General features: G+C 32.3%; 1 protein-coding gene across 6 annotated transcripts in view; it reads right to left on the bottom strand.

Annotated features, from left to right (window-relative positions):
* The window catches only part of LOC128999673 (cytohesin-1-like), a 118438-nt gene that overhangs the window by 17010 nt on the left and 84191 nt on the right, over positions 1–17237 (bottom strand). For 5 of the 6 annotated variants that reach the window (XM_054426291.1, XM_054426294.1, XM_054426289.1 and 2 more), the window contains exon 3: positions 6776–6840. In XM_054426291.1, the coding sequence (XP_054282266.1) occupies positions 6776–6840 (65 nt within the window). Of the gene's footprint in view, positions 1–6775; positions 6841–8988; positions 9190–17237 lie in introns of those variants that run through there. The other variant, XM_054426293.1, reaches the window with a different exon arrangement.

Genomic DNA, 17237 nt, shown 5'->3' with positions numbered 1-17237 from the left:
GAGTAGGTTGAATTTACTTCTTATGTCTAGTGATACAAACATAACATATGTACATACATTTCATAATATTGATGATAATGATGATGACGATTTGCCTACACACTCCCACTTTATCGCATAATACTTCAAACTCTCTATTTTTCTTATTTATTTGCTCATGTTTTAGTAACAGTTTTTAAAATTAGTAATTTAGTCGGATACTAAATGTTTACAGTAAATGCTCCTAATCTGTTAATAATTTATGTTAGAATACACACTGCCTTTGAAAAATCACAAAATTATCTGCTTGAATTCATAACCATTTATATAAACAAATAAAACAAAGAAAATAATTCAAAAACTTCCAAATTCCAGTAGAAAAATTCATGTGTATGGTTAAAATAAACTAACAATAATAAATCATACTAATAACTAACAATTTGGTTGGATGTTGATATAAGTTTAAATATTTACAAATTCTGTTAGATATTTTTCTTGTTAACATGCACTACAATGTTAGCAAAACGGGAGTGCCGATGGAGACCTGTGGGGGTGCGTGCGTTTGAAGGGACTTGACCTGGTCTCCATCGGCACTCCCGTTTTGCTAACACTGTATATCTTTTCTTCATCCTGTTCTCCTTTGTATTTTAAATACAGTATTGAATTATCTTTTTATTATATTTGCAAATATTCAAACTAACTAAATGGTAAGAGGTGAATGATATGTAGATAGTGGTTATTGAAATTATAGGGAATGAATGAAAAATGGGAATAGAAATGAGAAAAGGTTCAATGAGAATTAGTTCGAAGGACCAGAGGTAAGAAATGTAGAGAAATGGAAATATAAAATTAAGATTGTGAGAGGGAGAAAAAATGAACACACTTTTGAGATAGGAGAACAAGACACTGTTTCCATTTACATTCATATACAACATATGTCACCAATATAATAATAGGGAAATAATTTAATTTCATGAACATATGTTTGAAAGCAAAACATTTAAGAAATTAATTGAGCCAAAGATTATGAAATATACATAACATAAAAACATAAAGGAAGATTATTGAACAAGAGGTATACTGTATTTTTCCAATTTTCACAAGGTAAAATAGTTAGAAGAGGAATTTGGATCGAAACATAAATTGTATTATAAAAACAACAAAGTTCAATAATTCAGTTTCAAGTTGTGTCGGGGCAAAATAACATTTTAGAGTTTACGACTAAGTTACTAAGTTAACAAAATTATTTGTCAACAGAACGTTTCAACTTCATTTAGCTAAAGAAGTTGAAAGCAAAAGTCAACAAGTTGTTAACAAACTTCCAACATAGTAAAGAATGGGTGCTCGTTTAATTCGTAAAACGTTTTCATCCTGATGGGACTAAGAAGTTTAATCTCCTCGAAAGTCAATTTATTTTAAATTAGTAATAAATATTTGAAAGCTTATTAAGGTATCTAATTTTTTTATGATTGATAATTTTCTCGATGTAGGTAATCTACATTCTAATCAAATTGCCACACTTCATTCAAAAACTTGTATAAAAGTCCAAGTTCTCTTACTTACAATTAAGTTCCTAAATTATCTTTGGTAGTAGTAGTCTTTTACTGTGTAGTATTTTGTAGTTGTATTTTATTTCAAGAGTATTTTGGGTTTTATAATGTAATTGGAGTTTTTATGTTTTTTGGTAAGGAAAGGTCCAATTTCTGAACTTGTTATTATCTAAAAAAAATTTTTTATAGCATCATTGAAAAATGGCATGTAAGTCGAGAATCGACCCTGCAAACTCACTTAACCTACCCCTAGAATAGAGCACTAGTTTAAAATAAAAACACAGCAATAACAGAAGATTCGAGTTTAAAAAACTGGAAAAAACTGAAGGCTATTCTAATAACAGTAAGAACTAAACAGACAACTTTATCACTTAAATGGTTCCAACCATAATACAAGCTTTGCCTATGTTAGAGTATATAAAATTTACTCCCAATCCCTCACTAGAAACTTGAATTTTGGGTTAGAGCCAAAACTCTGCCATAATTCACCATCTGTGTTGGTGGCATGTTGATTTACCTAGATAAACTTTGCTCATACTGAACTCTATTCAGCATTAGAGCTCCTATCAAGCATTCCATTCACACATGGAATGTGATTTAGTATCATATAGAGATCAAATGTTTAGAAAATGGTGGGTAAGTAAGATGTTTACAAAATGGGTACTGTTGTGTGTACTATTTTTAAGTGTTCATCCCCATAAAAAACTATGAGTTTCAGTGACATTTGGCTGTAAACTATCATCTATATAATGTGTAGTTTATCTGTAATGATTAAATTACTTGAAAAACATATGTGGTAGAAACTACTAAGTAAATTTAAATAAACTACAAATAATTTTTCGTCATATTGCAGCAAAACAGCTGTTTTTAATGCATGTGTTACGGGTCTAAAGAAGCATTTTTACTCTCTAGGGAGTAAAAACAGTTTTTAGCCAATAGGGAGTAAAAATCGTTTTTAGCCATTAGGGAGTAAAAATCGTTTTTAGCCAATAGGGAGTAAAAATCGTTTTTAGCCACTAGGGAGTAAAAACAATTTTTAGCCCTTGGGGAGTAAAAACCATTTTTAGCCCTTAGGGAGTAAAAACCATTTTTAGCCCTTAGGGAGTAAGAAAGAATCAGCTGTTGTCAACTCAGTTGTAAATTTTGATTGCATGTATCGAAAGTAAGTATAGATTGTTTAATCGATTGAAGTTGATTGTAACGTTATTGTAAATAGTTTGACATACCACAACACAAGCCCAGCAAGTCGAGTGTATAATGTGCACGAACACTATCATAATAGACGAACTGATTGGTTCAATTTATAAACAACACTGCTTGTTTTCATTAGCAAATTAAATTGAAAACTAGCTAGAAGTGGTTTTGAGAGGTAACCTTTAAATGAAAATTTCTTTTTTGTAACTAATGACAAAAAATATAGTTCATCACACGGGTAAAAAGTGTCCTTTCAACCCTCGCTCATTTTTCGAGAGATCGGATCGAAAGGTCACTTTAGGCCCTAGTTATGAAATGTACTATTAATTAATTAATCTTTTAATTGTTTCAAGGTTAAGGGCAAAAATGAAGAAAAAAGTCTTGCAATTGCCATAATAAAGAATTATTTCTAGAAAAATTGAATAATTTATTTCCTTTACTGTAAAAGATTGTATCAATGGGTGTAATATGTGTTCTATATATGTGGTTTTTTTGATTCAGTAGAAATGTAACACTGTCGTTTTTTATGATAAACAACAGTAACTAAATATATTGTTATTGATGAGTTAGATAAATCTTAGAAAAGCTTGGAATTTTCGATTGAAATAAAAAGACCCATAGACTTGAAAACTTAGAGAGCTCTTCAAACTTACGGAAGTTCCTGATATTACTGTAGGAAAGAAAACTAACTTCAACTTTTTAACGACCAAAAAAAGATATGAAGAATAATTGGTACAGTCTTAATGTGGTGTTTTCCAGCATCTGTTGGAAATGGTGTTAAGAAACAAAAACAAATTTAACACAGAGAATACTAAATTATGAATAAAATTAGGAGAAAATCCTTCCAAACGTATTTCTCACATTTTCAATTGTATTATCTATGTGACGATACAAAATTCACAGTAAAAGTTATCCATACAAGGTAAATGTATACAAAAACAAAGTAAATGAAATTTATATACAGACTTGACTTTTGTACAAAATGTAGAAGTTTACGGAAATATGATATTGTTAAACTTGGCACATCCCTTGTTGTAGTAGTAATGTAATAGTTGTTTGAGAACTAAACTCTGGAGTGATGGGAGCTTTTAGACTAAAAGTTTTGATAATAAAACACTGCATGTTAAACAAACATATAGGACGTAAAAGTTTTCATAAAAGCTTGGTGATAGTTGCAGTTGACCCTTAAAAATTTAAACACTGAAATATTTGTAATAGAATACAGTCAAATCCATGTTTACATACATCTATTTTGTTAATAAACAAGAGAAAATCCAAACAAAATTATTGTATCCAAAAATATGAGGATTTTATAACATTAGTGTGTATTTTTAATGGTTGATTATTATTGCTGTTATTGTATGGCCTTCATTTGACCGCTTAAGATATATATTTGTTATTAATCCATATTTTCTAAGAACAAGATTTCTTTGTTAGTTGATATCAATTTAATTTAATTCAGATTTCACAAAAATTTTAAATCCAAATAATTTTACATCCAAACTTGAATCCAAGAAAAGGATCACAATCTCTTTTCTTCGTATGATTTTGTCCTTTAAATTCTAAATGTTAGATGTAACTTGTTTTTGTTTATTAGCGAATTTCCCTATACGGAAGTAGCTATTACCGTAGGTCTCATGGTAAGACTTAAGCCCGGGACCGATTTACTTTTTCATTTTGATGTCCCCAGAGGCCAAAAACACCATTCGTTCAAATTTTTATATATGTATATATATATATATATTATATATGTATATGTATATATATATATATATATATAGACTTGTATATATATATATATATATATATACGTCCGTGAACGCGATAACTTGAGTAATTTTTGTCCGATTTTGATGAAATTTGGTTTAAAGGTGTAAAGCGGCATAAACTTGAATGAGTTCGCGAACCAGCATGATCGGACCATGGGAACGGGGCTTTACGGGGGGTTTTATGGGGTAAAAATTGGTTTTTCTCACTTTTGACCCTCAAAACACAAAATTTCCCAATTTCTCTTTAGACCTTTTTAAAGAGCTTAAAAAAACAATTAATTTAGTATATAAAAGTATTTTTGTTTGGTTAATAGTAACGGAGAAAATTAAAAAAAATTGTAAATTTAAAATTCCCATGTTATTCTTATGGAGAATATTGTCAAATGTTGTAGTTTGCTTGTTTATGGATATATTTTGTATTTTGATCAAATTTATTTATTTTGTACTAAGCTATCAATATTTTACAAAAAAACACACTTTATTAGTTTCCTTGTAGCAGCAAACCTAGGTACTCGTTAAACCTAATGTTATTAAAATATATTTAATTGAAAATCAATTAAGACAAATGGAAATTCGCTTAGTCGGCAGGTTTGCTGCGGCGGGGGTATTTATTCCTAACTGGTATGTGTTACTCTCATAAATTATCTTATAAAAGTTTTGAAATCAATCTTAAATGTCTGCTTTAATGTTTCACTTTTAATTATAATTTTCCAACTTTTTTTATGATTCTGTCCTCAAAAACACTAAAAGTGACAGAAGACAAGAATTTTTGTTTTTCCACTAGTAATAAAATTTTAAGACCAATTTATTTCAGGTGCTAAATACCAGACATAATTTAAAATGTTAGATTTTAAAATTTTTAAATCCAACATTATCACATGAAACTATCAAAATCTAATTACGTCAAGCCACAACCAATGTAATGAAAACAAACAAGATTGGAACCAATTGAATGTAAATCAAAGTGTTTGGTTTTGTTTGGCCATAAATAATTCAGTACGGTAATTGGTGGAATCACAATTGGTTTTGTTTAATTGTAATCAATTCTACTATCAATAGCTAACCCAACACCTTCCTTGCTGTTGGTGGCAATTAAATATTGTATGGCTTTTGGCAAAGGCAGTAACTCTGTTAGGAAAGATTACACCTTGAATAAGAAACCTCATCTTTTGGGATGTCTAGAAAGCTGAATCCTTGATAGTACACAATTTTTGAAACCAGTAAAACACACCCTATAGTTCACCTCAATGGAAAAAATCTTGAAAAAGAGTAGGCCTAAAATAGACATTAATATAATACTTAGTTAAAACATATTTTTCGTTACACCATACCAAGAATGATTCTTACAAATAACACCCAACACAAATTATAACCTCTAAAGGAAAAAAACTTCCAAAACACCTTCTGCTAACCTTTGCCACAAACATTGAGTTGACTACACATAATCACTTTTAAATAAATAAATTATTTTAATATTGCATAATTTATTACCAATGATAAAAATGGAACACAAAAACTTTCATTAATAAATGGATTGATTGAGCCAAACCTATCTCAGAATAATACAGAGATTTCTGAACACTAACAAATGGGCTTAAGTCCAAGCAAAGAGAGAAACTTTTAACCTTATTAGAAATTTCTGTTTGGGCCCACACACGGATTACCCTTGCTAATGCAATTAAGAGAGGAGAAAGGATATTAGTATTGTGACAAATAAATTTAATTTATTACATTTTAGCTTATACGATTAGAATGTATTTTTTACAGATCATCGATAGAGTAATAGGACTACTGTATGTGATATATTTAAACACTAGTGAACTATATACAGTAATCAAAGCAGTTTTCAGAGAAAATTTAATTATCTACTTATACTAAAGTTGGCTTTCAGACTATCTTTATAAGGATATCTAACTTGACATTTTTTGTAAGTTTTCCAAATGCAATCATTGTATTTTTAGTTCAATTATATAATCAGGCCTACTAAAAAAGTTTTGGATCAAACTATTTAAGACTTGACTACCACCTGGTTTGCTGTTGACACAGCTTGATTATAATCTAGATTTTCATAATTTTAAACAAGTTTTAATCTAAAATTTTTGTGGCTATGCCAGGGATTGGACACTTTCCTTTCACATTGTAGCTAAGCATGCTAACCACTGGGCTACCAATGGATTTATCTAAGTGATAATGCGGCAACCCCTAGGTCTAGGCCTCAAGTGATGTGAAAAACAATCCCAGAAAAAATATTGGGTTAGGTTATTTTAGATGTAATGTTATTACCTGTCATCAGCTGTATCCATGTTCTCCATGTCGGCCACAACCTCTGCGAGTTCATCTTTGAGTTGCTGTAACAAACCAAAACAAAATTATTGAAGAGAATTTAAAATATTGAACAAAACTGTGAAAAAATACCCATACCGCTTTCTCAATAATCCTGGCTCATCCATACTAGAACAAACATTAAACATTAGGTATAAATAAGTAAAAAGTGGTGACCGTGATTATTTTTTGGGAAGGTGACGTGATTCACTTTCTTTAACTTCAGTTTCTCCTTTTATCAGAGATTGGAGTAACTGAACAAGAGCTGTAACGATAGGTACATAATTGTGAAGTAGTTTTCAACCCATTTGTTAAAGTTGTAGCCAGTGCACAACTAAAAAAACTACAGCAGCAAAATCAGTTTTTTTTTCAATACGCAATCTTTAATTTTAAATCAACTATCACAGTACAAAAACTAAGAGAAAAAAAATCTGGGTAGCTGTGAGGTCATAGAGCTCAACTAATGATAAGAAATATGTCGGTCCTGACATCCTGAGCAAGGTACCTTGAACCCTTTTAGTGGTTCAAAACTGGGCCTAGTCAAATAAAATATGGTCCTGGCTAACAAAACAGCTTGTCCTAGCCAATGAAAAGGCTACATACGGCATATTACTCCATTACACTCATCCTCCACTATTTGGATTAAAATACCCAAACAATGAGTTGTGTCTCCTTCTCATTTTATATGAGTAGAACACTGGCTGGTCTAAATAGTGAGGTACTTCTTTATCCAAAGTGAATGAATGAGTATAATATTTACAATCATCCTTATGAGATTGAAATATTCAGGATGGATACAAATAAATACAAATGCTTTAAATCGAGTACTGGTGATATTATTTACACTTAACTTCAAATAGCTCTACACGAGGTTCAAGATCTTCACAAGACAACAAGATGCACTTGAGTAAACATGGTTTCACGCATGGTGTTCTCAAGGCAAATCTGACAGAACAAAGTCAACTCCAAAAGACTTAAGAGGATCTGACAAACTCTAATTAACATCCAACTAATTAGATCTCTCTCTTAAGCCTCACTTTCAACTGCTTCTTTAGCATCCAACACAAGTATGGGTTCTAAACTTTATTTTAATTGTTACATTGTTAATTTTTAAGGATGTGTTAAGTCTTAACATTATTAACTCTCTAAATACAAGGTAGGTAGGATGTTGTTTACAATATGGCGTTTAATCTTAGTTTATTATAACCCTATCTAAGTTCATTTGCACCAGTTTTAAAACATGTTCTCCCATCTTACAAACAAAATTCCTAATATAACTCGTTTTCGGTGGCAATGCACACAGTAAGGTTAGGTAAAAAGTCCCAAAAAGCATTCCATGGTCGATATGCAGAGTTATGTGACACACAGGCGAACTCTATGAGTGCACACCAGACAGAAACGGGATTAAAACCCTCAATCTTAGGTGCTATCTTCTCTCAATCTAGCCAGAGAAATAACAGCTTAGATCTCTCCGCAATCAAACAGAAATAAAAGACATCCCCAATCAAACAGAAATAAAAGACATCCCCGAACAACACTGGTAAACCCAAATTTTTTCTTAAGTAGCTACATACAAGGAACTAACATTGTCGTCTTAACATTTTTTTTCTTTCAAAGGAAGTAATGTACTTTAGACAATTTTAGGTCCAAACCAATTTGTTTTAGACAGATATGTTGCCGATAATAGAACCCTAAGCTAGCACTAACCTTACATTATCCTATTCGCTATTCGCTCTGCTGGGCTAGTCACTTTTCGCTAACCACCAGGCTCGATACTTTTCACCAGTAATATCATAACGATAATAAATAACACACAGTCAATGGTGAAAACACAAAGTATATTCCAGCACAAAAACTTATAATATGTCACTATCATACAACTTTCACCTTAAAGAGCGTTGATTCACAATCCAACAACTAATTTGAACTGTTTTTTTTTTTTTACTTTTAAATTTTAACAAAATGAACAAATGCGATTTAATTTGACAATAGATTAGGTAAGATATTCTCAGTAATAGAGATACAAATAAAATGGATCGTAATCACATTGTATACTCATTTCAATTTAACAAAAATCTTCAACTAACTTATTAGTCATGAGCCTGACAAGTATGGCAATTCTATGGCTGCAACACACATGTAAAGCGAGTAATATTTTATCCAACAAACCCCACCTGCTTGTAAGTTCCGGCCAAACCATCCTCTTCACCCTTTCCGATCTTGTAACTTTTGTTGGTCAACAACAAAGCCACACATGCCACGTATACATCCCCCAATGTCTCTTCCATGAGAGCGAACACCGACACAACTCACGGCAAAACTGTAAACCTCAACCGAATAAACGCTAAAGAACGGGTAAGAGGCAAGTTGACGGTTCAAAATGCCGAGATAAACTGCTACTGAAGGTCCTAGCGCGGAACTTCCACTTGCAATGACTAAGTGTGTATTGTATGAGATGCCAATGTATCAAAATAGAATGATTCCTAGACCCAGTGGCAAGATCAAGTGGGCGTTACAGAGTCGAAACGTGAGCAGATGAGTTATTTTAATCAGCTGATATAACAAACAAGTGGAATAGTATATTTCATTACTAGGACCGAAAGTGGCATTTTCCGGCACACGCTCAAATTTTTCATGTGCGAGGCGAAACCGAGTATGTGAGAGCTAAAGCCGATGACGGGAATAATGGAGTAAGTAGCGGAAAATAGCTTTAATACCAATGATAGCAGCAGCAACAAATAGAAGAAAAATAATTATGTTGAAAATATCTTACTTTCAGGATTTACAATGGCAAAATTTACACTTACAAATTGTAAAAGGCCCATAACCTAATAGTTAATGTAATAAATAGCCCAGAAATATAATGGAAAACGTTTTTATACTGAACACAAATTATTAATTAATCCTTTTAACAATTACACCAAACCACAACATACAAAAGGTAAATAGAGACAATTAATATTTGATCAGGTGATGATATAAAGACAAGATGAGAAATATTACTTCTCTAACAATTACAACTACCTATTTTATTTCTCAATTAATTTGTTTAAAGATCAAAATGAAAATAAAATCTTCTATAAGGAAACCTACATTATATATTCGGTCTATTTTTAAAAACATAAAAATAAAAGAAAATATTCTAAAGGAAACCTACGTATATTTTTCAACATTTATTTTAAACATCAAAATAAAAGAATAAAACCCCTTTTAACAATACATACAGCTGATTCAAATCATTAAATTAAACCGTAACAAAACACTAGCGCACGTAGTGAGTAAATGAAGAACTAATCGAGAGTGAGGGAAAGTAAATTTAGGCCGTCGACACACGGGAAGACTGTTTTCCAACTGAAATCGGCAACTAGTTGGACAAACTAGTCGCCAGCGTCCCGACCAATGTAGTTAGGTGGGACAGTACACACGGGGCGACTGCGATGCGACCAGTTGAGGACCAGTCGGCGATCAGTGGTTAAGCAACCGTCCGGTTGCTAGGTGATTTCAGTCGCCTGGTTTGAACAACTTTTCGCATATTTGTATTGCGCTTTTCAAGGATCGGGCATACCAACTGCGATAACTCTTCGTAAGTACTTTTAAACATCCTGTTCATAGACTGAAATTTTGCGTCTGTTTCTTTTAATGCAGCGGCAGCTACAAAGAGCCTACATTTAATATTTGTTTTAACATAAGGATGTACCCAATACCTTCTACGTTCTTGATTGTCTATAAAACACCAGGGCTTCTTAATCACTACCACTCATTTCAAACACCATACACAGTATCGTTATAACAAAATTAGAACTCTTTTACTGTCTCAACTCAACTACAGTCACGCCCGTGTGCGGATTTAACCAACGCAACTGCAATCGTAATCGCGTCACAAAAAAGTTGGTTCAACTTTAGTTGGGTTTCAGTCTTCCCGTGTGTCGACCGCCTTAGAGTGAGGGAAAGTTAGCTGATCGATTTTCCCTTGCCCTAAATTAGAGCCTGGGAAACGACTTCTTTCATTGATATCAAATATTTACTTTCGTTACGGAGTGATGAAAAATATTATGTTTTAATTTTTGTCAACTTGTGTTCTTGTTAGCAAGCCAACAACATGCCTAATATCTAGTGTTAATATTGACGCTTAATGCATTCATGATGTATTTGTAAAATTAAGGTTTAAAAACAAAAACATATAAAACATAGCATGATTAAGAATAGATATTGGTATTTTAAATGGACTATTTGTGCGGATTTTCATTCTATACTACAGAAAAGCGAATTTGCTCAAAATAAAGATCTTTCAATTCAAAGTACTTTCTTCATTCTAGGGTTTTAGTAGCAATGAGAAGATTCTAAATGGGCTCTAATCTGGTAGCCATCAAGTCTCGGTGGCATTATTGAAATTAAAATCAAGCTCTTGCACTATTTTGGAGAGAGATCACCATTAGATAAACTCTGAAGACCCAATCCTGAACTGTTGCTATACACTCATACATGTCATTGCTGGCCGTAACAGAATTAAACATTTTTAACATACTAAAAATCGCGTACATATACACCTGTAACTTATATGTAAGCGAATAAAGAGTATGAAAGTGTGAGAGATCTGTACAGATAATCTCATGAAGGATTGCTGTTACGAAAGGTAATCAACGATTGGCAGCACTCTAACCTAACATTCAAAACACAAGTCACAGGCCAACTCTTAAACCAGAACAACTTTATGACATCATATGACTAATAGCTCGAATGTAGAAAGTCTAAACAAATGGCTGAACAAATCAAACCCACAGTCATGTCACTCTCCATATAGCAAAAGACATGTAGATATTGAATAATAAAACTTGCTGAGTCATTGTTCCTAACACAACACCTGACAGTGAGGCTTGTAACTCAATGACACAGCTATCATAGTATTTATTGTTTCAACTGCATAAAAACACAATCAAAATACTGGTTCAATTAACAAAATGTTTACACTACTAACAAGTTAATCCTTTGTTTTAAATTCAATATAAGTTGTTACTTAATACTGTTATAATGATTATTGCAAACATTTTTTTCCACTGACTAGTAAAACACAAGTTTGACAAGATCTAAGATTCTGCCGTCGGGTTGAAATGAAAATTATCAAACAATCGACATTATCCACTCAAAACATAATCACAATCATTCCAAATATCCGCGTACACTTAATTAAGTTTCAAATATATATCCATCAATATATATATCCATTTCATAAAAAAAGGTTAGATAATGTTGTACCGTAAGTTTTCTGAGGTTTGTTTGTCAACCAAGGATTTCAACATTAAGGTTCATTTTCAAGCTAAACCGCTAAACCAAGTACAGTAGTTGGAAAAATCATCTTCATACCTGGGCCAATGATGATTTGTCATATGTCAAACAAGTTTACATTACCCTTTAAGTGAAAAAGGTTTCAAGTGTTCATAAACACTGAAATCAAAACATTAGTCAAAGACAAAATTCCAGTCGCTGCCAGTATTATTGGACTTTCTTATTTATAAATAACATGATCCAGAGGCTAAAATGTTTAAATCCATTTACATATTATTCTAAACTCATCCACTCAATTTATTTATTCAACCACCCACATTAAAAACCCCCAATCCCTGGCATCCTAGCATGACTGTAATGGCTAACTCAATTCAGTAATGGACACACAGGAATTTTCCAACCCTCTATAATTGAACACAGCATGAGTTCAGTAACCTCCCTGCATTAGGCCATTAGGGGGTGGGAGTGTTGTTTACATTCTCATTTCATCCCCAAACCCTAACATTTCCCTCTCTCTAACATTTACACCGAACCCAGGGTGGAAATAAAGGTGTTCCAATTTGCGAAGTGAAATCCAACCTTGTGTTGTATTATCTAATTATTTCAGTTGATTTGTCACCTTTAATCTGCAATTAAGCAAAATTAAAAAGTAATTTTACAGAATAGGGTACCCAGTTTAATTTAGTTTGTTTTTGTAATTTAATAACCCCCCTCTTTTGTAAAGGTTATAGGAATAACATTATATCATCTTAGTTTTGGCTGCAATTATTTTAACTACAAGCTTTTATTATAGGTTTTAAAAACTCTTAACAACTGATAAAACAAAAAGATTTACATTTTCTCTTCTCATTCTTAAATGCAAAAAAATAAATATCCACCAATTATTATTTAACTTTATTTTATATTATATATGTGTTGATACAAGACCCCGCCATTGGCATGTGGCCCCCAACATGTTTTGGGGCCTGTGGGTCCCAAAAGATAATGGCACCCCTCTCCAACAACCTTTTTGAGGAATTTTTCTTGTCCTTGTCTCCCCAACAAAGCTCTTGCACTCCTGGACAAGGGCCCATCGGACCCATACATACTACAGTGGCCCTAGTTGATACTTTTTTAAACGTATTTCCTACATTAAATAAATTTATTTTGTCATTTAAAGTTTCATTTTAATGCTAAACAAGCGTTACGATTGGGTTCGAATCATAAAATTTGGCACATAGAACTGTTGGAGTTATTATTAATTGAACGTTTATCAAACGTCGAAACTATCATGACAATTTAACCCTCTCCCAAATGGGACTTGTGTCCATTAACTGACATGTTGTACATAGAGGGGGCGCCCATTCCCCCCTGTCTGTCTGTGGGGGGGGCTTCACCCCCCCCCCAAAGGGTGGTTTAGGGGTTGGTGACCACTAGTTACACTCTCTCATGTTACACGAGACTTTGCATGTTTCAGTCTGCGGATGGGAATTACAAGGAATTCCTATTTCTATTGAGTTTTTGTAGCTTTAGATTGTTTTTGAGTAGTTTTGTTCGACACACCCTTAATATTGCCGACTAAAATATACATATTGACTAATGGAAATTTAAATTGAGTTATCTGTGAAACTAGCGGTACAACTTACTGTAAACAGAAGAAAAGCTGGGTGAATAAATTGTATGGAGTTTAAAAAGACAGTTTGGACATTAAATTTTGTCTCCACTTTTTGTATTACACTTTTTTACTACACGGATATAAAATTATTATGTGCTCAACGAACTTACTCACACATAGAGGTTAGGATGTTTGGCAGCTAAGCGGCATAATTGAGGTGAAGGGATGAACAATGTCATTGTCTACAGCAAAATTGGGCAAACAAACAAACCTTTCCATTTACATGCTTTTGATTAGGGTATCTAAAAAAAATAGTAACTAATTTTTTCCCAACTAAACGGTTTTTTGTTTGTTTATTTATAATATCCCATATAAATCAATTTAATTCATAAATGGACCATTTCATGTTGAATATTACTTTGTTAAAACAAACTTGTGCCCTAAATTTTGGTTTTGTTTGCAGTCATCTTCCAGACTAAGAAAAAAGGTGGGCAAATCGAACAACTTTGACCTCTTATTTTCCTTGCTCTAGATTGGATGACAACTGAACAAAATAATGGTTAAGTGAGCGAAATAAAATATTCAGAAATCAGCTGTTTCTCAAAGTAATTCTAGGAAAAAAAAATCGCCACTTTGAGAACTTTAGAAATAATTTATTATCCTAAATATATCATCTATAGTGCATTATCATAGTGGTTTGATTTTACTGAATCAACATCTGAGATGACATTCAAGTAGGCAAACCAGCAACAAATGAGTCAGCAGCAAGGTCACTGTATGACCTTGACCTTAGCCAACACTGACTAATGGAACAATGACCAACCACTTAACTGACTACTGACTAGAACAATCACCAGTGACCCAACAGTTAGTACTGACTACTGACTAGAACAATCAAACTCTTCACTGGGTCTCATGTTTTTTCCACAAACTGTTTGTTTGTACAATTGAAATTTCAGATTGATCTTGAACATCACTAAGGTCACACTGACTACTGTGTATATGTTTCTAAACCACAAGTCCTCCAAGAAATCAACTCAAATATCCCTATATTGATAACTAACAAAGCTTTTCACTGAACTATGCTTATATAAGTAACTTACTGTATGCAATTTTGCACAGTCACATCACATAATTGTGTTGGGTAGAACCATTAACTATGGAAACTGATATCCCCATGGAGCATCTGTAGCCCATTATTTTATTGAATATAGCAGTAGAATGAGTCACAGTAGTGTAGTAATCTGAAATTATTTTCTCATTCTGATTTTGTATGTTTGTTGTTGTGGCATAAAAGATGTTGTTTACAATAGGTTGTAAATTCTACAGCAACAATTTTTGTAAATGAATCAACCACAGCAAGATAGTTTTGAATGTGATTTTACTTAGTATTTAAAGTAACTCTATTGATAACAAATATTTAATAAAACAAAAAAAAACTCAGTTAGACAATCCTTGAGTAAGTAAAAATACCCCCGCCGCAGCAAACCTGCCGACTAAGCGAATTTCCATTTGTCTGAATTGATTTTCAGTTAAATATATTTTAATAACATTAGGTTTAACGAGTACCTAGGTTTGCTGTTACAAGGAAACTAATAAAGTGTGTTTTTGAGTAAAATATTGATAGCTTAGTACAAAATAAATAAATTTGCCAAGTTTGATCAAAATATATCCATAAACAAGCGATCTACAACATTTGACAATATTCTCCATAAGAATAACATGGGAATTTTAAATTTACAATTTTTTTAATTTTCTCCGTTACTAATAATCGAACAAAAATACTTTTACATACTAAATTATTTGTTTTTTTAAGCTCTTTAAAAAGGTCTAAAGAGAAATCGGGAAATTTTGTGTTTTGAGGGTCAAAAGTGAGAAAAACCAATTTTTACCCCATAAAACCCCCCGTAAAGCCCCGTTCCCATGGTCCGATTGTGCTGATTCGCGAACTCATTCAAGTTTATCCCGCTTTACACCTTTAAACCAAATTTCATCAAAATCGGACAAAAATTACTCAAGTTATCGCGTTCACGGACGTATATATATATATAAATGCATTATTAAAAACTAAGTACCCTTTTTTAAATTCATTTTATTTAACAACGACTAGTAAAATGAATTTAAAAAAGGGTACTTAGTTTTTAATAATGCATTTATATATCAAAATAGTAGCCCTAATCACTACAGTTTTCTTAATATATATATATATAAGTCTATATATATATATACATATATAAAAATTTGAACGAATGGTGTTTTTGGCCTCTGGGGACATCAAAATGAAAAAGTAAATCGGTCCCGGGTCTAGGTCTTACCGTGCCACCAACGGTAATAGCTACTTCCCTATAGGGAAATTCGCTAAAAGGACAATCACTGTCCGTAAGTGATTTTAACTACTTTGAAACTTTCTGTAATATTGATTGTCACTCTCAATCTGTTTCCTGTGTCTTCAAACTTAGACATTACATCGAAGAAAACACATACAATAAGTTAATCACATTCTCATAAGAAGAAAAAATAATAAATCCTGTTGTAGAAGTACATAGCCTATATACTTAAATAGTCTAGGCATATTAGGAAAGTTAGCGGAAAGTTTAGGTACAGTCCTAATCATCACTTTTCTTTATGTTTTTTGGGTCGCTGAACACGAATATGAGGTTTGCTGACAGATATTATGCCCGGAACATTGTTTATTTTATGAAAAAGGTACGTTATGATTGTGACTTCAAAGTGTTACAAAAGCTGCATAGAGACAGATTATGTACTACGGTATGTGAGATAGGGACAGACATCGGTGACGCCACAACAATTGTGCAAACAGTCTAGCTCTACCACTTGTAACAATCTGTAGATCAGCTGTTTCTGTTACACAACCAGATGAATTACAAATACTCCAGTAATGCAGAAAAACGACAAGTTGTAACTGTCAATCAGAACAAAGTAGTGACACTGAAAATTTTAACCATGACTTAGTGCAAGTAATTTTCTCGTTTTATAAAAATTGATGCTTGTTAATTCATGTTTGTTTTATTCAAGAAAAAGTGTGATGAAGTTGATTAAGTGTTTTCTTTTTATTTTAGGGTTGCCTAATATGTTAAGCTTCATGCCTTACTATTTGGTTATAAAACTAGAAAATTAGATGTAATTAATTTTGTTTGTAATGTAAAGATAGTTTTTAGAGTAATTGGTTAAAATAACATTGAAATAAGATAAATTATAAGGCCATCGCCCTTCACTTGACCAGATAGAACTGACCTTAAAATTTTCCTGAGCTGATGATCCATTTGATGGTTAATCTATAAGTAATTGTATACATAATTACACCAAGTATGAGTAAAGACAATTAATACAAGCCCATTATCAATAAAGCATGTCATCATAATCTGGTATATGAATACGTGAAGATTGACTTAGGACCTATCTCATTCAATCCATTGGGTCCTATAATTGGAACACGAATTCTAATAATTGAGATGCATGAGATTTTCAGAAAAACCAGCGCTTATCCCTATTATCAAAAACACAAATTTCACTCAAAAAATAAAA

The sequence above is a fragment of the Macrosteles quadrilineatus genome, unplaced genomic scaffold, assembly GCF_028750875.1.
Source record: "Macrosteles quadrilineatus isolate MER2022 unplaced genomic scaffold, UCM_ALF_1.0 Scaffold_8__2_contigs__length_117827958, whole genome shotgun sequence".
Lineage (NCBI taxonomy): Eukaryota > Metazoa > Arthropoda > Insecta > Hemiptera > Cicadellidae > Macrosteles > Macrosteles quadrilineatus.
The sequence above is the reverse complement of the archived record's forward strand: the minus strand, read 5'-3'. Positions and strand labels throughout refer to the sequence as shown.